At 33.0% G+C, this 23,891-nt stretch overlaps 3 protein-coding genes across 4 annotated transcripts in view; 1 reads left to right on the top strand and 2 right to left on the bottom strand.

Annotated features, from left to right (window-relative positions):
* Nucleotides 1-1,257: 1,257 nt before the first annotated feature.
* LOC148598002 (14-3-3 protein zeta/delta-like) lies at nt 1,258-8,161 on the bottom strand. 2 transcript variants are annotated; one of them, XM_088559885.1, is made up of 5 exons: nt 7,759-8,161; nt 6,612-6,759; nt 5,224-5,387; nt 4,367-4,462; nt 1,258-3,272 (listed from the first exon to the last, which is right to left on the bottom strand). In XM_088559885.1, the coding sequence occupies exons 1-5, from the start codon at nt 8,068-8,070 to the stop codon at nt 3,213-3,215; spliced, it is 780 nt and encodes a 259-aa protein (XP_088416011.1). In that variant the 5' UTR covers nt 8,071-8,161; the 3' UTR covers nt 1,258-3,212. The 2 variants fall into 2 exon arrangements, with proteins under 2 accessions (XP_088416011.1, XP_088416012.1); XM_088559886.1 differs by having other exon boundaries at nt 6,612-6,756.
* Nucleotides 8,162-8,606: 445 nt separating this feature from the next.
* On the top strand, nt 8,607-16,365 carry LOC148598001 (mRNA turnover protein 4 homolog). Its single transcript, XM_088559887.1, has 8 exons — nt 8,607-8,703; nt 9,885-9,943; nt 10,365-10,468; nt 11,757-11,906; nt 12,181-12,332; nt 13,781-13,857; nt 14,428-14,554; nt 15,150-16,365. Exons 1-8 carry the CDS (start codon nt 8,676-8,678, stop codon nt 15,230-15,232), a joined length of 780 nt encoding a protein of 259 aa, XP_088416013.1. The 5' UTR covers nt 8,607-8,675; the 3' UTR covers nt 15,233-16,365.
* The window catches only part of LOC148597999 (ATP-dependent RNA helicase DDX54-like), a 43,851-nt gene continuing 36,286 nt past the window's right edge, over nt 16,327-23,891 (bottom strand). Inside the window, exons 16-19 of the mRNA XM_088559880.1 lie at nt 22,816-22,920; nt 21,540-21,646; nt 21,018-21,155; nt 16,327-16,521 (exon numbers count right to left, since the gene is read on the bottom strand). Of these exons, the coding sequence (XP_088416006.1) occupies nt 16,334-16,521; nt 21,018-21,155; nt 21,540-21,646; nt 22,816-22,920 (538 nt within the window). The 3' untranslated portion in view covers nt 16,327-16,333. The remainder of the gene's footprint in view (nt 16,522-21,017; nt 21,156-21,539; nt 21,647-22,815; nt 22,921-23,891) is intronic.

Here is a 23,891-nt window from a genome sequence, read left to right as displayed (position 1 = left end):
AAGCTAGTTTTATAGGACCTTAACCATACCCTTATAATGTAAGGTCAAATCTTAACTGGAACGACAAATACACCATAAATTTCACTCTAATTCTCTCCATGGAATACCTCAACGTACACCATATAATCAAAATAATATATCCACTTAAAGAACACTAGCTCAGTTCATATTAAAGAAAGACAATATCATAAAAAATGCCAGCAACATTAGAAATAATCGGTCACTACAGTTCCAGTGGACTGAATTTAGAATAGTAACATCAAGTACTATATAAGCAAGATTCCATGTAGATTTGTATTGTTACTTATTTTTTTAAAATAATTCGAATGTTTGTCAATGGAAATCAACAATCAATACAGGATAGACAAATAGAGTATGATACTTAAAACTAAACGTGTTGCAAACTTTTTTTGCAGGGTTAAATAGACTTAGTAACAATACCTTGAAAAAATCCTTCCGATGGCATAGCTTGATAAGACCATACATAGAACAATATGATAGATGTTTCTATTATATTATTGGAAATGCTTCTTTTTGGCTCCATATTCTAAAACTCTGGGAGCAATAACCTCTAAAATCAATACCAATCTTCCTTTTGTTTGGAACCTCTTGATATTTTTTGTTTATGAAATTCAAATAACTACTATTCAAGTTACGGCACAGAAAAACAATCGTCTATGGATGACAACAGCCCCATACCATAATTGGGCTGGAAATTTGTTCATGGATAATAAAAATGATTTGCATACCGCAGCCTAATCAACAACAGAAACCCAACTCTGAACAGTCAGGTAAGTAGGTTACAGCTTCTGAACTGCTCAGAATTTTAATCTAATTAAATTTTTGACACCGTCAGCTTCTGACAAGAATGAAATGGTTAAGTATTTTAAAATTCCCAATTAGACAAAATGTACAAGAAATTAGAAGCAAGTTTATGTCTACAACACATACTCCCAACAACATAAAAGTAAATTAAAGGGGTAATGAAATTATACGTACAGTGGCCAGAAATTCCAGACTTGGGACAGGCACAAAAATTTGCCCTGATCAAAGTACTATGGTGTGATCATGTATTTGTTGATTTTTGCATTCATTTGCTTTTAAACCACTAGCTTGGTATAAATCATGAACATTCAAAGGTGTACAATGTAACTGCCTTACTCGGGTAATTGTCCTACCACAGCGGCACTGAACAAACAACTTCGGCAACAGATCAATAGGCAAATGAAGGATAAATAATTAACTAAAACAAAGAAAACGTGTAGACAAAACATTTATTCATTATGATATTTTAATAACCAAACCATACAGCCAATAATTGAAAACAAAGCATGACTTATTGTAATTAACTTTCAAGAGTATTTCCCTATTGTAGCTGCATATATCTAAGTCTGGATTTTATGTTCTTTCCAAATATAAGTAAGGAATGAAATGTTTTTTTTTCATGAGGGAGGGGGAATTGGCTGTGATTTATTAACAAGAAAATATAACCTGATTACAAAACTATTTGACTAGTCACACATTGTTTTCCCTTTTTTTTCAGACAAAAAAATTAAAAATATGATGGCGCAAAAACATATTAAAAATTCATTATGGAAGAATTTGATAGAAAAACATTTTAATGGTGTGATTTCTCAATAACTAATTGAAACAAAGTCCTCTTGTTTTTTTTTAACTACTGAACATCTGCTATGAATTCATTAATAAACAAAATCAAGCAGTACTATGTTCAAAATGAAAATATATTATTTTCACGACGATTCAATACAACAAATACAATTTCCAGCGGGAAATGTAAAAATTCAAATTGAACTTCAAATGATTTAGCAGCCAAATCTTTAGTCCTCTGTAGATATCTTATTCCTTACACATTATCATGGCAAGTCAGTATTATGTTGTGAGAAAAGATTGTCTCCCCATAGAAATGAATGCATTTGTCTCCCCTCATCATCATGACAATTTCAATTTTTTGGCTTCAGACAACATAACAAAGATTCCAAACTTATACATTACTACTACAATACTCTAAAGTTTTCCTACTAAATATAACATATTAAAAATAACAAGCACTTCCTGTTTTCAAACAATTAAAGATAAACTTATACTGAGCGACTCGTGACGGTTAAAATTTCTTGGAACCTAACTGTCTTGTATTTTTCGAATCGAACGATGACATTCAAGATGATCAGCCCAAAATTAAAGAACCACCACCAATCACTCAAATATAAATTCATCCTTACAATAATGTTCAATGCACTAAAAGTTGACTTTCAAATCACATGAAAAAGCACAAGATTTAAACAGATCTATTGTAAAATGTGTCACCGAGAAACCTGGGGTCGAAATCCATCCAGTATGAGCAAATAATTTTTTTAAGGGTTTGCATGCAAGTTTTTGAAAATGCCCATCAAATAGTTTAAAATATAGAAGAAAAAAACCCGAATTAATTTTACCATTCCAAGATGTTTAGGTAAACCCCTGAGAAACACAAAGAGAATATAACTGTAAATATTGAATACTACGTTTGGGAATAATAAAAAAAAAAATTAACGAAAACTGTCAGATGCATTGTTCAAACATCATTTGACAAGCCTTAGTTATTTATATTCCTACCGAATAAAAAAATCACCATAGAGATATAGGATAAATACATAATCACCTTTTGATTATAATCTAGAACATTTACTCCATTTCAAGTTTATAATACTTTTAACTATCAGGTCTTTTATATGTGATATATTTTATGAACTCTACCATACACTCTCCAGCAATGAAAAAATAAAATAAAACATAAAGAAAAAAATATAATAAATATGTTGCCATCTAACCACTCATTCTTAAAGCTTTTAAAATGGGGGGAGGGAAAAGTCAATTTTCTTAACAATGACCTGAAACTTAAAGGGTAGTAGTCAAAAGTCCGAGCAAACAAAGACATAAGAGGAAAAAAATAATTGTCACAAATAATGATTCACCAACAATTTCTAAATGTAGTTACCATGGCAACATAAACATTTGACAATGACACTAAAAACAGGCAAAATTTCAATATGAAGGTGAAGATTTGAACATAGATTATACAAGACCTATTCTTATCAGCGTTGTTCATTCACTCTCACTTAAAAATGATCTGAGGTCATTTTCGTCCTAACTGAAGTTTTTTCCTGTGTCACCATGACACGTTTGAAACACAAGAGTTTATACAGTGAAGATCATCATTGTGCTTCTTGTTGATCAGCATCATCTTGATCTTGTTGTGTATCTGATGTCCAAAGCTGCCAAAAAAAAAGAGAAGAAAACAATGTAATGATACTACTAAAGCTGAAACTTATCAATTTATGCGGCTGTACCAAAGCAGATCAGGGGTAAAAATAAGAAAATTTGCTCAACTGGTCAAGTGGAAAAATTTGACAAAAACTGACGAAGAATGAACTTTAAATGTCCTTATGAAATGATGAAACAAATACATCTTAAATCACTGAAAGTGGCCCAGCAAGCAAGCTCTGTACGACTTGGACTTGCTCAAAATGAAATGTGCCAGTCATATTCAAGTGCAAGAATGCTAATGTCAACCACAGTTGTACAATATTGTTGCAGATACTAAATTAACTGCTTGTCAAAGACCGTCTGCATTTAAAAAAATAATAATTTATAAATCAGAAATTCAATTTTCAAAGCAATACTCCTGTAAACAACAAATCCATTTAAAGCCCGAACTGTCTGGTGAAAATTGAAATTGGTCAGGTAGATTTTTTTTCACTTTTTTTCGGTGTCCACATAGCAGAAAAGTGTAAAAATTCAGGACTGGGTCTGGTGAAGACAAAATGAATCAATGCATTATCATTCTTGTGCATGTATAGTGTCAAGGTACTCTTATTTGTTGCTTCAAAAAAGGTATTAATTACCATAATTTCCAAGTAAGTGGAGGTATAACACTTGGGGATTACAGTGCTACTCCTTTTGTTTTCAAGGGTAATTCAACATTTAGATGAAAATTTGACTCCTTTAGCAATCAAACCATTCACACAACTGTTATAGTTCTTTCATAGTATATTTAGAAATAGCCACTCAATATGTTCGAGGTATTTATTAATTTTGCTTACAGATTTTTTTTGTCTTAAACACAAATCAAAATGTATCGATTCCAGAAAATTACTGATATGCACATTTTTAACTACAAAAAAATAAAACCATTCCTGTTTACTTCAAAATCCAACAACAAAAGATACTGAATCCAAACTCACAGATGATTTTACGATGTCTACAAAGCAGAAATTGGCAAAACCAAAAGGAAATATACCGTCAAAAAAATTGTAATGGTAAAATCTGGATTTGAAATAGTGCAACAAAATAATCCCTGCAAACTTACCGTTAAATTATCTCTTAATAATTGCATTATTAATGTACTGTCCTTATATGAGTCTTCATTTAATGTATCTAATTCTGTTATAGCCGAATCAAATGCCTGCAAAATATGATAAATCTAAGATAGTGCCATGAACCACAGATAAATATAATATGTTACATGAATCAAAATATAGTACACTTCTACATGAAGTTCCCAAAACTATCTTTCTTCTTCAGTGTAAATGCATTCACTAATACACATGTATACAAACTGAAATGAGTCTCCTGTTCACTGGTAATTCATTATACCCCTCTTTTATATGACAGTAGACTAAGCAGGAAATAAGAAGACATTTGAAATTCCAATGATAAACAAGTTCATATATAAACTATAAACTAAGTCCAAATTTACTGTCAAGTGTGGAAAGTCCAGGAATTTTCCAAGTTTCAAACAAAGGTTCTCTTGCAGAAAACCAACAGTCTTCAGGTAGATGTCAACAAAAAGAGATTAAGGTCCAAGGGTAAAGTAAACGAAATTTCTAGGTCAGAAATTAAGGGTCTCCAACCACAGACTACCACTAATTTGAACCTGTGGCCCTGGTCTAACTTAATTAAGTTTGTATCGACCACAGTTATGTACATGCAGTCATATTCTTAAAAATTTAACTTGCTCGAAACAAAAAGTACATATCATTTCACCAGCCCTGAGATTCGGACTAGTGCCTTAAGCTGAGTGCTGTCCAATATTTGCCCTCATACAACTGTGATGCATTTTTATTGTCAGCATCAACAGGTCTATGGCCCATGGCCCCTACCTCCAATATTATCTCTTAATCATGCCAATACAAATTTCTGAGGAAAACACAATACATTACTCACACTTTTGGCTAATTTACATGCTTCATCTGGTTTATTTACTATTTCATAATAGAATACAGAATAATTTAGTGCTAATCCTAGCCTAATTGGATGGGTAGGTGGCATAAACTTTTCAGCCTTTTCATATGCATCTTTGTATGCAGCACTTGAATTATCCATCACACCTGAAAGTAAAGTATTACAATTTTAAAAATAAAAATGCATGCATGTTAACAAGAAATAGGGAAGGCATTATCCTCAAAGGACTCTCTGTTCATAAAATATCATATCAATCATCAAAGTAATATGCTTGTGTCATGGTTTAGCAAATGCAAAATTTGAAAGACCCATTATTAACAACTAAATTATCAAAGCCAAAAAATAGCTAAATTATTATAACAAAAAGATACATTTTAAAATCAAAATTGCCCAGAGGGCACAAATATTTTACCTTACTATAGCCACTTTAACTATGTAACATACTTAAGTACACTGTGTAAAGACATGTAATACAAAGTTCTGTAGTCATAGCATTCATAACCTCTTAATCATAAAAAATGTACATGTGACATGTGACTCAATCTTGAGATTTGTTAATAAGGGTAGGCTAGTTTTTTTTCCATAATTAAAACAAATTATGAAATACAATGTACATGTACCATGCACATCAATAAATATTATTCTAAACACACATGGGCTACTAAATGTACATGTATTTGAACTGCAAAGACCATTATTTCATTATCATAAACTAAAAGAAAAGCGAGCTTGATTCAAAGCAACCAAACCAAGAACCCTTCAAAACAAAAAAACAAAAAAAACTAAGTAAAACAGGGTATGACTTTAACACATTATAATCCTTGTCCTATAAGGCAAGTTGATGAAAATTCTACCTGCCCAAATTGAAATCTAGGTTGTCCTTTAGAAAATGCATGTTAATAATGAAAACAATTTGATTCTCATGGGCAAGTACTATATAACTTTTACTTGTCCAATTGGTAGTTTTACTTGTTTGGGCATTAGACAACCTTTTAATGTCATTCCCTGCAAAATTTTGTTTTAGCATAAAACTACTGAAACTGACAATTTAGGAGAGTAAAAGAAATTTATATGTGTAAACCAAGGCTAAATCTAGAGGGAGAAATGAGAAAAAAACATTTTTGTGCTATCTTCTCCCATTTATCATTGACTGGGGGAAATTTTTGTAATAGATTACTTATGCAAAAATGTCAATATTGTAATTTTTTTACACAGAATTTACTACAACTCCTTGTCATTGATGTCTAGATTAAGCCCTGATATACAATTACAGAGGCAGAGTTTCTACCAAGAATTTTACAACACAGACATGTTCTAAAAAAGGGAAAACTGCTTCAAACAGATCTTGAGAAAACACTGAAGATACCTACCATTTTTACCATCTCCATCGGTGACTTCAGCAAGATATCTGTAATAATCTCCCTTCATTTTCAGATAGAAAACTTTGCTTTCTTTATCTGAGTCAGATTCCGGTTCTTTCTTGTCACTCTCTGCAAGCAAGTGATCACTTAACAACTTCTGAAACAAAAATTACAATAGCATTGTGCTTCTTTGAACATACATGTACATGTACATGTGTAACTGTATTAGCTGACCAAGTAAATTCTATCTTAACTGCAATTGTTGTTATCATTTTTTTAACCCTTAAAAGTGTAAAGTATACAGTTTTTTGCTCATGACCATTTGTCATGCAAGACAGTACTTAAGTGCCATAGAAAGAGCTCACAAATTATCAATTAAAACTGACCAAGATGACAGATGGCATATGCAGTAGGTTGAAGCTTTGAACGGACAAGACAAGTTCAGACCTTCTTTTACAGCTCCAAATTGATGGGCTCATGCAGTCAATGCATTTATTTTGTTGCATATAGGTCTCCCCCTCCCATAATTACACTTGTAAATCAAGCATACATTAGCACTATTTCAAGATCCCGACATGGTGCTTCAAGAGAAAATAGCCATCTGTCATGCATTGCATAGCTATATGCTAGTCTTGTGCCTTTTTCATGCTTTGAGTCAGAAACAACACAAAGAAAATGACTCAAATTCTCATATCCTAATTGAATATTTCGTTAAATAGGAAGAAACTGCTGCTGAGAGTAACTACTGCAATAAAATTTGTTATTGCATAAATTATGCAAATAACCATTGCATAATAATTGGGCAATTGGAGGTTCCATCAACACTAAAGAACAGTGCATTAAACTGCATCCAAAATGACTAACAAATTGGATATACAGCATCACACTGCAGTGCTATGATCGATGACTCATGACGAAATTTTCTACATCTTTATCAATGACGCGGATGAATCTACAACCACACATGTATGCAAATATTTATGATCTTCCTGCACATGTACAAGTCCGTCTACACTTGCTTCCCGGTCACTTAAAACAAAATAAATGCATGGTTTTACTAGTATATTGAACAAATATTGTTAACCTATCATTATAAAGTCAAAATATACCCTAGAAGCGCGAACATTAAAGCCCAAATTTAGAGACTTGGACTTACCAGAACATCATGGCAAATGTCTTTCAGCTCTGTCGTGATTTTATTCTTATATTCCTTAGCCATATTCTGTTTCTTGTCTGAACTTTCTGTCTTGGATTCTATACTCGAAATTACTCTCCATGATGAGCGTCGTGCACCTACTACATTCTTGTATGCAACCGAAAGAAGATTCCTTTCCTCGTTATTCAACTTTTTGTACTTTTCGACGACTTTTTTCATGGCATCTGCCATGTCGTCGTAACGTTCGGCCTGTTCGGCAAGCTTGGCCTTCTGCACCCATATCTCCCGGTCTTTTCTGTCGTCGGAATCCATTGACACGGTTTTAATTTGTAAATAAACGAAATTCGAAGACTACTACCCTTAAACTCGATCTCCCACCTTCCCAATATGGCGGAAATACACTAACCAATCACATCGCAGGTGACATCACTAATTCTTCCGCACCTATCATTATTTCATTAGTAAAGTTTTTTTTTGGAAAAAGTCTGAATTATGTACTTTTTTGATTTTATTTTATTCTATCAGAAAATAAATGATGGTACCATAAAATTACTCAAAAAACAAGTCAAAGCTTTGGAACTATTTTTTATCAATCAGGAGAAAGCCTGGAAGTGGATTATCTGCTCTTGAATTCCATTTCCCTCGATAGATTTCGGGGATTACATTCTTATGAAAAGGTAGCCCTAACGTCATCGTTGTCATGCCAACATTTGGCTGGTTCCTAAGGTCATGGATAAATCTACTGAATTTTATATTAGATTATTATGAATAAAGCGCAGCCATGAAAAATGGCTTGATTTTGTTTAAATTAGAAAAAAAGTATATAATTTTTACATTTGTTCCTCTCGTCCTGACTTCCGGAATTAAGACATTTCCGGTTGCAACACGTGTGTTTGTGTACACTTTACAGTTTAAAGATGCCCAAGTCGAGAAGAGACAAAAAAAGTACATTTTCAGCTTACGTCGACTTAAAAGTCACAAAACACTCTAATTGACAGTTATCTGTCGTTCAGAAAAAGTAAAACCAAATGAGCCACAACGGACTTTCCAAGAAGTTAATGAAGACTAATTCTTTTTTGTCTTAAATATATAACACTTTGAATAGAACATGAGAAACACTGACATTTAGAAACTCAGGTATTATTCACAACATTAGTTAATGTAGTTTAAAAATTGAGTGCTGAAATAGTTCATAGTATGAAAGGGTATGTTTAATTATAAATATAATTAAAGTACCATTCTGTGTAAGAATCGGGCAATGGGTGGCACATCATATTTCTTTGTTTGGTCTTTTCTGCCTCAAATATATTCAATACATCTAGAAAACAACTGAAAAGCTATATAAATTTATCCTGAAGCATCTGTGACGTAGATATTTTTAGACTGCTTATATAAGGTCTCACTAACCACTTCCAACGTTTCCATTACTTTGCATGTTAAAAAAGTAATTTTAAGTGTCACTGTGAATTCCCAGGACAAATGACATCTTAAAGTTGCATACCGTTGCGAAGCTTGGAAAATAAGGCTTCCAAGATCATTATGCTGATGGTACGATGATTGTAGAAGTTGTGAAATTTTTCTTCACAAAATTTCCTTGAATAAATAATACTGAAAATCCACATCTTTACCTGTTCTGCTAAATGACTGCATGGAGGCAAATTACTTTCACATGTAAACAATATGCATACACTTTTGTAGTTAATAACATATCTGATTTTAAAGTACACATTCTCAGCTTTATTTTGACTATTTTTAATCATAATACACACAAATAATGCACCTACAATGCATATGTCTAGGTTCAGTGTGTTTTTGGTACTACATAGTTGGGTGGCCATTTGACCTGGAAGTGGTTAGTGAGACCTAAGGAAGAAGTGTGGGAAATTTTTCCCACCATTTTCCATAGTGCATTTCAACTAAATTTGACTTATCAATATCTTATAAAGGCGGATTTTACAAACATTTTTATGGTTATTTCTGGAGGTTATCAAGTATAAAAACTAGGTTAATGCAATAAAATCTCTGTTTTTTCCCTTCATGTGCCACACCTTATACACATTTTGCCTGATTCTTAGTTAGAGAAGTACTGAAAACTGAATGCATTAATGTTTCTATCTATTTTACAGTTTCTCTGACACAGACCAAGAAGAAGGGTCTTGAGTTAAAACAGAAACTGATAGAAGATGTAAGTTTTCCGTTGGAAGTTTTGTCAACACCTGTCACACATGTATTACGCTGCTAAAAGTGATGACAAGAGTCAAAGTTATTATTGCTTAGACAGATTGAACTCAAACCATTCCTATCTATGTGATAAACTGAACTAAGTAGTATTTTTTATCATGATTTCCTTTGTACTGCTAATTTTTTTTGTGTTCTTGGTAATTAGGCATGTTTTTTAAAAATATACTGCAATCTTCAGTCTGACATATTTGAAGAAAAAATGTTTGTTTGTTTTCTTTTTTTTTAATATTATTTATTTATACATGTTTCCTGCTTAAATGAAAAGCAGAAGGGAAGTAACTCCATATTTCTTTATCGTATACTGTAATGAAGTCTGTTGGGAAGTAGTCAATTGGTACATGTATATGCTCTTGTTTTTTTTTCAGATAAGAGAATGTGCAGACAAATACAAAAGAATTTTTATATTTTCCGTTCACAATATGAGAAACACACAATTAAAAGATGTACGACAAGAATGGAATCACAGCAGGTTTGATACTACTTGGTTCACTGTCCCTACCTCCTCTCATCTGAGGTTACATGTACCTCCTATTATCTGAGGTTGCCTAATTACCTGTTTTTACTGCCATATCAACAAAGTAAAACTGAAAATTGTTTCCTCATCATTTTGAAAGGCAAGACTAAGGTATTGTGTTTCCAGTGTTCACGTTAAGATTTCCATATTAGGTTTTCTGATTAGGTTGGTTGGATATGTTTGTTTGTTGGGTTTTATCGTCCGAGCAGCAATAATGGTTGGATATGATTTGTTTGTTTGTTTGTTGGGGTTTAATGTCTGAGCAGCAATATCTCAGCTATATTCGGACAATGAACATGAAAAGGATGATAAAATGAACATGAAATGCTGATGAAATGAAAAAAGGATGGGACACAAGTATAATAGGGTCGACAAATTTTGATTGTCACTTGAAAAAGGGGAATGGGTAAGGTCGGGTAATTTAGCCTCCTGTGGCGGAGCGCAAAGGTTCCTTTTCCTATGGAATACCACAGCAGGGTTCTTTAACGTGCGAGGAATGTGGCATCTTTCCCAACACGGGGTTGGATATGAACCACTTATGCTAGGTCAGTCATATTGGTATAAACAGATCTATGAATTTATTTGAAACTTTGCAGGTTTGTTTAGTACCATAAAATACAGTTTAAAAAGTTTAATTTTCGACAGAATCCCAAATTGTTTTGCGAGTTATGCCATTTTTTAACATACGGTCATCTTCCTATTTTTACTATACATGGTATATTGCTGATCAATTATATTTTTACCATATGTGGTGGGGTATTACTTAATGTTCTAATAATGCACTTTTTTATCTTACTTCTTACTTGACTACAAATCTTTGTAATGGTCAGGCAAAATGAAAAAAAATCTTAAACATGCATACTGAAAATCTGCCTGTCAGACATACTTTCATTCAAAATAGTCTGCTATATATGAAATGAGCTCTGTTAAATTTTTGCATCTCTGGATATGTTTGAGAATTTTTCATGACAAAGTTAGACATGGTTGCAGAGTTATCTGCTCTTGAAATGTTCATTTGCAGTGGATTTTGATGAAATTATAGTTATGTAGAATATTCTGTACAAATTCTTCAATTAAAATAGTAGTTTATTTCATTCCAGGTTTCTCCCAATGCCTGATTCTTACAGAGACTTAACACTTAAGCATGAAAAGCAAAGTAGATTATGTCTTCTGACGTGAAGTAATTTATAGTCTTTGCTTACTTTCATATTGTAGAAAATTATGATAATCTTTCTTTTTTCAGGTTTTTCTTTGGAAAGAACAAAGTTATGTCCCTTGCTTTAGGTAGAACCGAAGAAGATGAGTATAAGAATAATTTATACAAATTAAGCAAACATTTACGGGGACAGACTGGGCTGTTGTTTACAAACAAATCTAAGGATGAAGTCTTGAAGTAAGTTTTTCTCAAGGAAGGCTGTTTTTGAAGGAATAAATGTGTGATGCAGTTCAATACTTAACATTTTTACCTATGCCGCCAAAGCCAATCATAAATTTGAACTGCTGCCAGTATGTATGGATAGGTAGTTGGAAAAAATACCAAGCAATCTTCAGGCTGAATATGAATCAATCTAGTATTTTTCTCATTGTCAGTATGATAATTTAAGCAAAGCTGAAAGGAAGCATTCTGAAGATAATTAAATAATTTCCTTTTTACATCTTTTTTGCAGATTTTTCGATGATTACAGAATCAAAGATTATGCTAGATCAGGCACCAAAGCATCACAGACAGTTGTCATTGAGATGGGACCTATCCCAGAATTCTCACATTCACTAGAACCACAATTACGGCAGCTAGGTTTACCTACTTCATTAAATAAAGGTGAGGTAGTGGTTGGCTCCTATTGGACAGATTGATTTCATGATTTGGTGAATGGCTTTATATAGATAGGATATACGTTGATAGAGATTTTGATTGCTGGTTAATATCAACTTCCTGTTTTGTTGGACTTTCCCGTTTTTCGTAGATTAAATTTTTGTTAAAAAAATCTTGGCTCTCACTGGATGGATTGATTTCAAATTTAGTATGTGGCTTTATGTAGATGAAGCATATATTGTAAGCAATTTTGGTTGCTGTTTAATGTAAACTTCCTGTATGAGTGGGGGTTTCCCTAACAACGTGTTCAATCATGTTTTATCATATGTTTACCATCAATTTTGCCCATTTCCGCTTCACAGTTGGCTTTGTAATATCATGTCTGACAAGATAAATTTACTTCTCTTCACATTTTTTTCAAGATAACTGTAGACGAGAACTGGTGTTTGTTTCTTGTTATGAGTCGTCATAGTATAAATTATTGGGTAGTTATACAATTTTTGAGCTGATATTGAGATCAATTGATACTTTTTGGCGGAATTAAATACCAGAGGTGTTTACCTTTGTAGTTTGTACGTATCTCAACTGCAAATTACCATCTACAGTTTGTTAATTTCTCCGTAGTATCATCGTATGTTAAAAATCACGAAGTTAAGGATTTTACATATTTCATAAAATAAAGCTAAAGATATGGATTGTAGCATAAGCAGGTCTGTTATATTTTCTGACTGGATATTTAAGGTATAGAAAGTTTGTCATACCTCAGATTCAAATTTTGCCTTTGGCTATATACCTAATGTCTATACTGTTAGTTAATATCATAGGTACAATTAACATAAATATAAGCTGGTGAGATCATTTTGACACATTAGAATATGTATCTTGTTAAGATGATGGGTTTTTGTTAAGGTAGAAGACCTAGGGTAAGGGACACAACTGTTCAAAATTATTGGAACGTTTGTATTTAGCATTTTACATCAATCCCATGTAAGCATCAAAGTAACTTGTACTGATCTCATTCTGTTTCAAATGAAAGCTTGAGAGGCTTTGATGAAATTGAATATGATACAAACATATCACTGATATATGTTACATCTCTTACCTAAGGTCTACCTTCTTCAGGCAAAAAAAAAATCTCTGTTTTCTATAATCGTAGTTTGGAATTTGATTTTTTTTTTGTTCTTGTGCTACCGCTATTCGGAGCAGCTATTTATATCCCTGCTGTGAATGAGAGGTGGGGTACACTGCTTTACATTTTTTCTGCCAGTTTTCTCAGCAACTATTCATCACAGCAGCTTGAAATTTTAACATATTGCAGTATAGAGGGATTCATTTTCAGTAAAAATTGGTGTTTACCAAGAACATTTTTAATTATGATTGAAAGTTGTGGTATCACTAATGAGCCATTGCTCGCAGATTTCTTGTTCGTTGACAAATAAATTTTTATTTTGTAGGTGTTATAACATTAATGAGAGAATACCAAGTATGTGAAAAAGATGTAACTTTAACGCCTGAACAAGCACGAATATTGGTAGGTATTCAAATTGATAAAAGCTCTCTCACAACCACCTCAAGGGTTGGAGGTCATTGAAACCTCTCTACCTCTACCACCTGAAGATTGGGAGGTCATTATGTTTGATAACATGTAGCCTTAGCCTCAGACCTCTGGATCAAGTTTCAATTAAAGCACCTAATCTTTTTTGCAGTGTTATTGCCATTTGTTGAGATAGTGGGAGATATTTTAAAGTTTTTTTTTTTTTTTTTTTTTTGAAGAAGAAATTATTATCACAGTCTTACTTTGATTGGTTGCGAAGTTCGAGCATCATTGGCTGGTTAGATATACTAGGGCTTGGTGGTCCAGGCCTCTTTATGAAATTGTTATTTTTTTTCAGCGATATGAAAACACTCAGAAAGGAATATGGTTCACTTAATCCTGTAAATTTTCTGTTTAATATTGTATTTTTAAGTGAATATTTTACATTTTTTATCTAGAAAAAAAGGACACCCTTCTGTTAACCTTTGGATCCACTAAAGTTATGAGACTTAAAAGAACATGCACTTTAACATATGCTGACGTATTGGTGTAATTTGCTCTTTTCAGAAATTATTTGGCCACCAGATGTCAGATTTCCACATTAATATTGAAGGGATGTATACAGGTGATGGTACAATGGAAATGTTTAATGATCGACCAGAACCTATCGTTCCACCTAAAGTACAGATTAAAGGTGAGGCCAAATAAAAAAAAAATACATGCATGTTTCTTATTACCTTACCCAACCCTTTTTTCTTGCAGCTAAAAAATGTAAAAAGTTTTACCCTGAAGTTTTTTTTTGTAATTTCTTAATAAACACTGTTTAAGTCAGAATGTCTCCCCCATTAACTCATTGTAAAAAGAATGCCTTCCTACCCACTTATTTTTTTCTTGCTGGTTTTACTATGACAGGTGCGGATCCAAGGACCAGGTGTACACCCCCCCTAAATTGGTAAGAAAAAAAATATTCACCACAAGTTTTACCCCATAATATTTTTTGCTTTGGTTTGCATGGCATTTAATTAAATTAAGGCCCCCACTTAAACTCAAACCCTGGATCCGCCCATGTCACAGAACAACTCTTTTATTTTTGTGTTTTTTATGCCTTAGGAGATTCAACAGTGTTAGGTCACTGTATACTTAGTTGTAATTCCCAAAAGCAACATCAAGTTAATTTGTAGATTACAACCCACAAGAAACTAAAAAAATTGGGGTGAGTGGATGGATTTTATTATTCATTTGTAAGACCTTAATTCAATGTTGGTTCAAGTATTCATTTTCTGTTGCAGCCAAACCCTCGGATGACACAGAATCCAAGATGGAGGATGAAAAATCAGATGAAGAGGACATTGATGATGATGAAGAAACATAGTTTTATTGAAATAAAGGAAAAGGAAAATAAGCACAGTTGTCTCAAAATGCCAGCTGAAAAACTTCTAAGAATTTTATTACCTTTTCACATCATTCTTTAAGTTTTACAGCAGCTTCAGGGCCTTCCGTAGGTTATAGCAAAGCGGAGTGTGTGTGTGTGGTGGTGGAGGGGGTGTTTGGGAGAGACAACCTCCCTTCCACCCCACATAAAAAAAAAAGAAAAATAGGTTAAATTTGGTCACTTCAAGGACTTTCTGAACTAGTTTTTACAAGTTTGATATTTCATAATTTACTAAAGGGGTGTGATCATATCTAATGCACCACCATTCCAATGGCCATTTGTTTGTATGTAGTTCATATTTATGTGTTTCCCATACAATTTTTCATGGTAACAATTTGAAATTGTGTATGCTTCTTCATTGAGATAGTTTGAAATTATCAGCAACTTTTATTTTCATCTGTCAAATCAGTTCTTTATGTACATGATATCTGTTGTGTAGATTTTAGTGTTTTTTATTATCCCCTAGTGTTCTATCAAAACTTTAGATCAACTATACGCTTATGATTTTTGTTGTTGTGAAATGTACCACAGGTCTGTAAGTCAGTAATTCACCCATCAGGCAGACTGGTTCTCTGTCTCATAAAGAAGGATTTGAACTTAGACAGGTATGGACCCAGAAATATTTGAAAGGGGGTTCAATGATTTTATTTCTGCCCAAATTTAGCACAAAAGTAACTGATTTTCCAACAAAAGGCTTTGTTTTAAGCCCTGATTACATCACTCTGAAGTAAAAGAAAAGAAGAGATTTCTCAAATTTAAGAAAAAAAAAAATGCACATTCTTTTAGAGTACTATAGTACAGAATATTTCAATATGTGTGAATATGCAGAGTGTATTGGAGGGTCCCAGATTTAAACCCATGATAAAATCTTTTAACTGGAGATTTTTTAATATATACCAGTAAGAATACAAATTGGCTGACTTTGATATGTATTCCAATGTACAGTTGATGATATTATCTCTGGGATATGAGGGCAAAAAATGCCACATTGGTGCTCTACAAATGCAGTTTGCCAAAGACATTGAATTACAATGTACAATTTCATTTCTTTTTATTAAAAGCTTTTTTCTTCATATTTTTGTGATGTCTGTACTTCTGATAAGCTTGCTGTTTGGCCTTCACATTTCTCTGTTTAAAGATGTCTTCTTTTCTCTTTATTTCACTCTTAAATTTCTTTTTCTTTCCTCCTGACTTTTGGTTATCATTACCATCCATGCCTTTAGTGTGCCCTGAAGTTAGTTATATAATTTGAGAACTTAATGAAGAAGTTAATACACAATGCTCTGATATTACAACACATACAACCATAATTTTCAGAGGCAAAGTTGATCTTTTATTGAGAGATCTAACATGACATGCTTCAATGTTCTTTAGACCACAACCACGGTAAAAAAGTGATAAACACACCTTTTCATGCATAGGCTGCGTCTGTTCAAAAATATGAAGAAACTAGTTCTGTAAGAATCTAAATTAATTACAGAAACTCCATTTTATCATTGTTTTACCACAGGGAGGTCATTTATGTTGTTATTTAACCCCTCGTTCCAGGTAAAACAATACAACATAAATGGACAGCTTGTGGTAAAACGATAAAATGGAGTTTCCATAATTTAATTCTTAATCAATAGACCAATGAACCACTGAGAAGGAGATCAGAACTGTTAGGGTGTAATTTTTGCGACGTTAATTTTGGAATATTTTAGCGGTCTGCCAAAAAAAAAAAAAAAAGCCAAAATAAATTCTGCAAAATATTAACTCTGGGCTTAGGTATTTAGTGCACAATTTATCATCTGCCAAAATAATTTATTCACCTATTTGCTTCAAAGTCCCAAAATTATACACCACATCATGCGCTATAAACTTTTAAGTAGGCAATCTGGTGATATATTCTTTGGGTATTTGCCAGTTGCCTGTTGAATGACCTAACAGTTGATCCTACTTTGTTCTACTACTAAGCCCTTTTGTAAAGTGTGAAATTCAAACGCTATTGTGTTGATAAAATGAACTGATGTAAAGTCATCTAAGTAGAATTTTTATCTTCCTTTCTTTAAACAACCTCTGAGAGTTGACATTTCACTGCCAATCTTTAACTTGTATGACAAAAAGATTATCTGAGAAATATTTGTTTGAAATCAACTGGATAATATGTCCTGTGAAAATTATGTAAGAAATTAGGATGAGAAGACATTTAACCTTCTCCACATGCAGACTATCTCCACTCACCTACAAAGCAATGGATAAAAAAAACTCTTTTAAAAAGTTTTTATCTATTTGAAAACCATTATAAGTAAATTCAGGTCTCTAAACAATTTTCTATGGAGATAATTGTGTATTGACATTCTCCTTACCTATTTATGCATATACCTTATTAAGTGTAAGTATTTGTAAGAATCTGACAAAATGGGAAAAATCAGAAACATGCTTGTCAAAACTCCACCGATCTGACAATATAATTTCACTCAAGGAAGTTTTCTTAATCTGAAAAGGCCATTATTTGATCTCTGAATCACTGGATTGCTCAGAAATTATTCATTGGAAAGATAGAAAAATGAGGTTTTTGACAGAGATATCTACCCTTGAAATTTCATTTTCAGTGCATTTCAATGAAACTATAACTGAATTACCAGATTGCAATGGAAATTTTTTTTTTTTTTTTTTGTTAAATTCGTCAAATACTGATTTTTCATACCAAGTTTCACCCACTGCCTGATTTTTACAGAGACTGACACTTAAACAATAAAAAATTAAGACAAAAAGAAATCCACCCTTTTTACTTACATCTTTATGGCCCTTCCTGCTTTTTTATTTCTGAAAAGTTTTTTGATCCTGCCTTTTTATTTCAAATTTTTTCTTACCCCCCTAAAATCAAATGGTAATAATCAACAAGATAAATATCTTAATGCAAAGGAAATTAATTAGTATAAAATCCATTGCCACGACAACCATTTAATCAAGGGAAGACAACTCTATCCCATGAACTTTATGATTGTATTCAATGTATTAAATACAGTCAGAATATTGATTCTGTAACTCAGAAATTATTATGACATTTCTATAACTAATCACAGTAATTAAGTAGCAGTCTTTGTAAGAATCATGTAAATTCTGTAATGTGTGATACACCTAAAAAAGGCTACACATTTTGATTTTTGTTATTAAGTTGTTTTTTTTTTTTTTGGTTTGTGGGTCTTTATGATGAAATGTATTACTATTCATTCCAATCCGTCTGCTCTTAATAGTTTTTATTGTATTTTAGTGGTCCCGTGCAGGTCTGGGTGTCAAAAGAATTGGCCTGCAGCACCACTAGGCTTGTTGTTAAAGGCGACTAAATAGTGCTCAGAACCCTACCCATGGGCTAGGGCGCTCTGGCCACAGATTAATTGGGTTGTGTGCCACAGGTGGTGGAATGGGGTACCCCTGGAATGTTACATCCTGGGGTTGTCAGGCTATAATACGGCAAACCTGACCATAAACCATAGTGGTGCACTGTGTTGGGAAAGATGCCACATTCCTCGCACATTAAAGAACCCTGCTGTGGTATTCGATAGGAATAGGAACCTTGGTGCTCCGCCACAGGAGGCTAAATTGCCCGACCCTACCCATAACTCCCTTTTGTTTTAAGGCAATCAAAATTTGTGGACACTTTTATTCTTGTGTCCCATCCATTTTTTCATTTCACGTTCATTTTATCATCTATTTCATGTTCATCGCTTGAATATCGCTGAAATATTGCTGCTCAGGCGTTAAACCACAACAATAAATCAATCATTGTGTTTTAGTGTCATTTAGAGTTATCTCCCTTAATTTTGAATTCTACAGTGCATTCTTTACAACTTTTATCTCCTTAGAGCATGGGTTATATGAAAAACTGCATATAAATTTCTGTTTACTATGACATTTTAAACAAAAAATTAACTATAAAAATAGGTAGGCTTTCCAACCATGAATCACATTTTGCATGATTCTTAGCTGGAGTGCTACTTAAAACTTGCAGTATGTATTACATATATTGAAAAGAAGTTTGATTTTTTTAATAATTGCAAATAAACACAAAATCCTAAAGTAAACTTATTTTAACAATTTGTAATGGAAACCACATAGCATTGCTATTGTGATAATTTGAAACCATAATACTGTTATATCAGTCAATACAAATCTGAAAAAAAAACTCAAAATGAAACCACTAAAATCTGAAAAAAAACAGTCTACCCAAACCACTAAAAATCTGCAAAAAAACTATCTAAACCAAACCACTTCTAACCTGTCTAAACCAAACCACTTCTAACCTGTCTAAACCAAACCACTAAAATTGGAAAAGCCTTTCTAATCCAAACCTCTGAAAAAAACCTGTCAAAAGAAAACCACTAAAATCTGAAAAAAAACTAATCCAAACCACTAAAAATCTGGAATAAAAACTGTCTTAACCAAACCACTAAACATTTGGAATAATAACTGTCTGCACCAAACCAATAAAAATCTGAAGAAACTGTTTAATCCAAACCACTAAAAATCTGGAATAAAGACTTGTCTAATCCAAACCACTAAAAATCTGGAATAAAAACTGTCTAATACAAACCATTAAAAATCTGGAATAATAACTGTCTAAACCAAACCAATACAAATCTGAAGAAACTGTCTAATCCAAACCACAAAAAATCTGGAATAAAACTGTCTAAACCAAACCAATGAAAATCTGAAAAAAACTGTCTAATCCAAGAAACTAAAATTCCGGAATAAAAACTGTCTAAACCAAACCATTAAACATCTGGAATTATAACTGTCTAAACCAAACCAATAAAAATTTGAAAAAAAACTGTCTAAACCTAAACATACTTTAAAACTTCCAATCAAAATTATAAAATAACATTTCTATGAAAAATTAAGTTTAAATGTCCTTGCTGTAGTTCACTGTCCATATAAAAATTTGAAAAAAACTGTCTAATACAAACCACTAAAAATCTGGAATAAAAACTGTCTAAACCAAACTAATAAAAATCTGAAAAACTGTCTAATCCAAACCAATAACAATCTGGAATAAAACCAAACTAATAAAAATCTGAAAAACTGTCTAAACCAAACCAATAAAAATCTGAAAAAAAACTGTCTAATCCAAACCACTAAAAATCTAGAATAAACCTGTCTAAACCAAACCACTAAAAATTTGGAATAAAAACTCTAATCCAAACCACTAAAAATCTGGAATAAAACTGTCTAAACCAAACCACTAAAAATCTGGAATAAAACTGTCTAATCCAAACCACTAAAAATCTGGAATAAAACTGTCTAATCCAAACCACTAAAAATCTGGAATAAAACTGTCTAAACCAAACCACTAAAAATCTGGAATAAAACTGTCTAATCCAAAAAATTTAATGAAAAATTACGTTTAAATGCCCTTGCTCTAGTTCTAGGACATTTTGTCAGGTAGTGGTCATTCAATCAAGCATTGGGAACAGCTTATGTGGGGGGACTCCCTCCCCTTGACAATATTAGAGACTGCTTTATGCTAAAGCAAACTTTGGGTGTGAAAATTAAATTTGGTTTTTTTTTCACAGAAAATGTAGTAATTTAACCGTAAATCTTAAATTTCTGTGTGGGCGATTCCACATTTTCCATTAATCTTGTGGGAGGGTTAATAGGTATGATCACGGAAAGACCATCTATATTTATTGAAGTTATCTATTTTACTCACTGTAATAGGTCTAATTTAGAATTTGAAACTTACATCGTCTTCCTTTTGTTCCGATGACAGAAAATCTGTTGGACTGAGACTGAGGTCGGACTGGTTGCCTGTTATCATCGCTATCACTATCCTGGTTCCCTGTGTCATCTGCTTTGGTTCTATTCTTCCATTCCTCATATGTAAAACTCAGTTAAGGAAAACAGTTTTCATCTGTTCAATTTTTGGCTACTTTAACTGAATTGTTACTTTTTATCCTTATCAAAAATTGAATGAGTGGTAAAGATGAAAATTCTCTCAATTTACCCCAAGCCCTTCTTGGTTGAAGTATGAGTTACCTATACTAATTAAATATCCCACAATTACCGTAACACAAAAGGGTTTATCAGGGTTCATAAAGTTGTTTTTTTTTACAAAACAAGAATGCACCAGCACTCTCTGAATACAGTAAACAATCTTTTGCTTCCAAGATAGGGTTTGCAGTAATCCCTAAAAAACCACCCCCTGACCACGAGCCTGCCCTCAACAAGTTTGATGTACCAGTATATTTCATTCCATAAGGATATGCAGAAGATTTGTATGATGCTGAGATCAATGCCCCACTCTCTGTTCTTATCTTCTTCTTCTTTGGATCTGTTCCACTGTCCTTTACAAATTTCTTCTTCTTTCTATCCCTATTGAAGTATGACAGAACAAGGTATTATTTTACAGCGCATACAATGATGATTTTCAGGGGATAGAGGTGGTCATCACTTGTTACAGCACGTACAATGATGCGGTTCAGGGGATAGGGTTGGTCTTTCTTGTTACAGCGCGTACAATGATGATATTTAGGGGATAAAGGTGGTCTTCCCTTGTTACAGTGCATACAATGATGATATTCAGGGTATAGGGTTGGTCTTTCTTGTTACAGCGCATACAATGATGATATTCAGGGTATAGGGTTGGTCTTTCTTGTTATAGCACATACAATGATGATATTCAGGGGATAGGGTTGGTCTTTCTTGTTACAGCGCATACAATGATGATATTCTGGGGATAGGGTTAGTCTTTCTTGTTACAGCGCATACAATGATGATATTCAGGGGATAGGGTTGGTCTTCCCTTGATCAAATGACAATTACCTGACGAGTTTTCTTAGGTAGTAGACTGGGTATGGTTTCACAATGCACTCATAAGGCACAAACCATTCCCTTCTTGAAAGTGTTGGGGGTGGATGGGGGCTGGGATTTCATGTTGTTTCATTAATTTTTTTCAGTAGCTGCCAGAGATAAAAGTATTATTTCGAAAATCTACATTGTTAAGTAATGGGGGAAATATATTAATCATATTTTTTTTCTTCTGTCCTAGGCTGAGTAAAAAAAATAAATTTTTGCTCAAATTTGGAATAATTCTATTTTTTTCCAATAATTCCATGCTCTCCCTTAGTAGAAAAATGGTCAGCGCCTAAGACTTACATAAACATAAATCCTTACAAAACCAATGGGACATACGTGATTTTAAGTCTCTTGTAAGCTCTGTGAAGTGATGCCCTAGACAGTAAAAAAGGATATTTATTGGATAAACTTTTATCAAGACAATTAAATGTATATTGATAGAAAAACCCTTTTCTAACAAGTCTACTTACAAACACTCATCAGATGTCAGGTCCTTTAACTTAAAAACATATAACCAGAAATTTATAACCATTGGATGGAAACTATCAGCCTGATGCAAGTCAGATAATTTATATTCAAATACTGACAGGCCCCCCTACCCTACCCCACCCCACCCTTCAGAATCAAATGGTCATCCCGTAATATGTCCCATCTAGAGAGACAAGCAGATAAAACATTTATCTTACCATCTTGTAGCAGATTTGATTTTCTGTGCTACCATATCTTCATCTCCTCCAAGGTCTAATGCTGCTCCAGCAGCCTGCTGCTCAAAGGTAGTTCCAAGTCCCAATCTATAAAATAAAGGGAAAGTTAAATTTAGAATAGAATTACAGCCAGCTCTACCTCAATACAATGTTCTAGGAATTTGAAAATTTTTAGGTTATCATGGGAAAACCCCAAAACTCCAAATGAAGATTAACTTCCAACAACAGAGGCCTTCTTTCTGAAAGAGCAATCAAGGGAACCAAGATACTAGAGGAAATCAAAAGAATGTATTATCCAGGGACAAAGACCCGACATGGAAAACAGACACACACAACAAAGAACATGGATGAATAATTGATTTAAAAAAAAAGGCAGAATGCAAGTGGTAGGAAAAAAACTAAGAATCTGGTTAGAAAAAAACCAGGACAGGCTAGAGTAAAAAAAAAAAAGAGTGTTTTCAGAAATTACAGTGAAAAAAAATCCATGGCACAAATTTTGATCCTAGACCTTCCTCTAGAAATCGAATGGTTGCTCCTTAGGTAGGACTTCAAAAACTTTTCTGTGTTCTAGAATTCTACTTTACAGTTACCCGGGATGCTATGGTGTGAGAAAGTTGTTATGGCCAGCGGTGATAAACAATGATAAAATGTATTTTCCATGCATTATGTCTTAAATATAGGTTGTCACTATAGCTGGTTTTACTGTACTGGCATTGTTTAACAAACAAAACCTACAAATACACATTAATGAGTAATTCTTAGCTTACTCATTTATACAACAGCAAAAGAGTTGAGAAGTAGGAGGAATGTTACACAAATACTGATGCAATATATTTCCTTTGTCTTTCCATCTGTTGCATTCAGAACAGATGTTCGAATAATGAAATATGCAGTTCATTTACAATATTTTCTTTTGAATTTGTATTTCCTAGTCACATTTCTTGCTTCTTCATAAACTTATGTTGATGTTTAAATACATTTTTACTGTGAAGAACAGTCAAAAGGAAAGGTAGTATTAGAGGCATTATTTTGTTCTTGTTTTCCTTATTCCTATTTTA

Source organism: Perna viridis, chromosome 14, assembly GCF_037379345.1.
Source record: "Perna viridis isolate PV_CMFRI_1.1 ecotype Kerala chromosome 14, ASM3737934v1, whole genome shotgun sequence".
NCBI classification, from domain to species: domain Eukaryota; kingdom Metazoa; phylum Mollusca; class Bivalvia; order Mytilida; family Mytilidae; genus Perna; species Perna viridis.
This window is presented reverse-complemented; position numbering and strand designations above follow the sequence as displayed.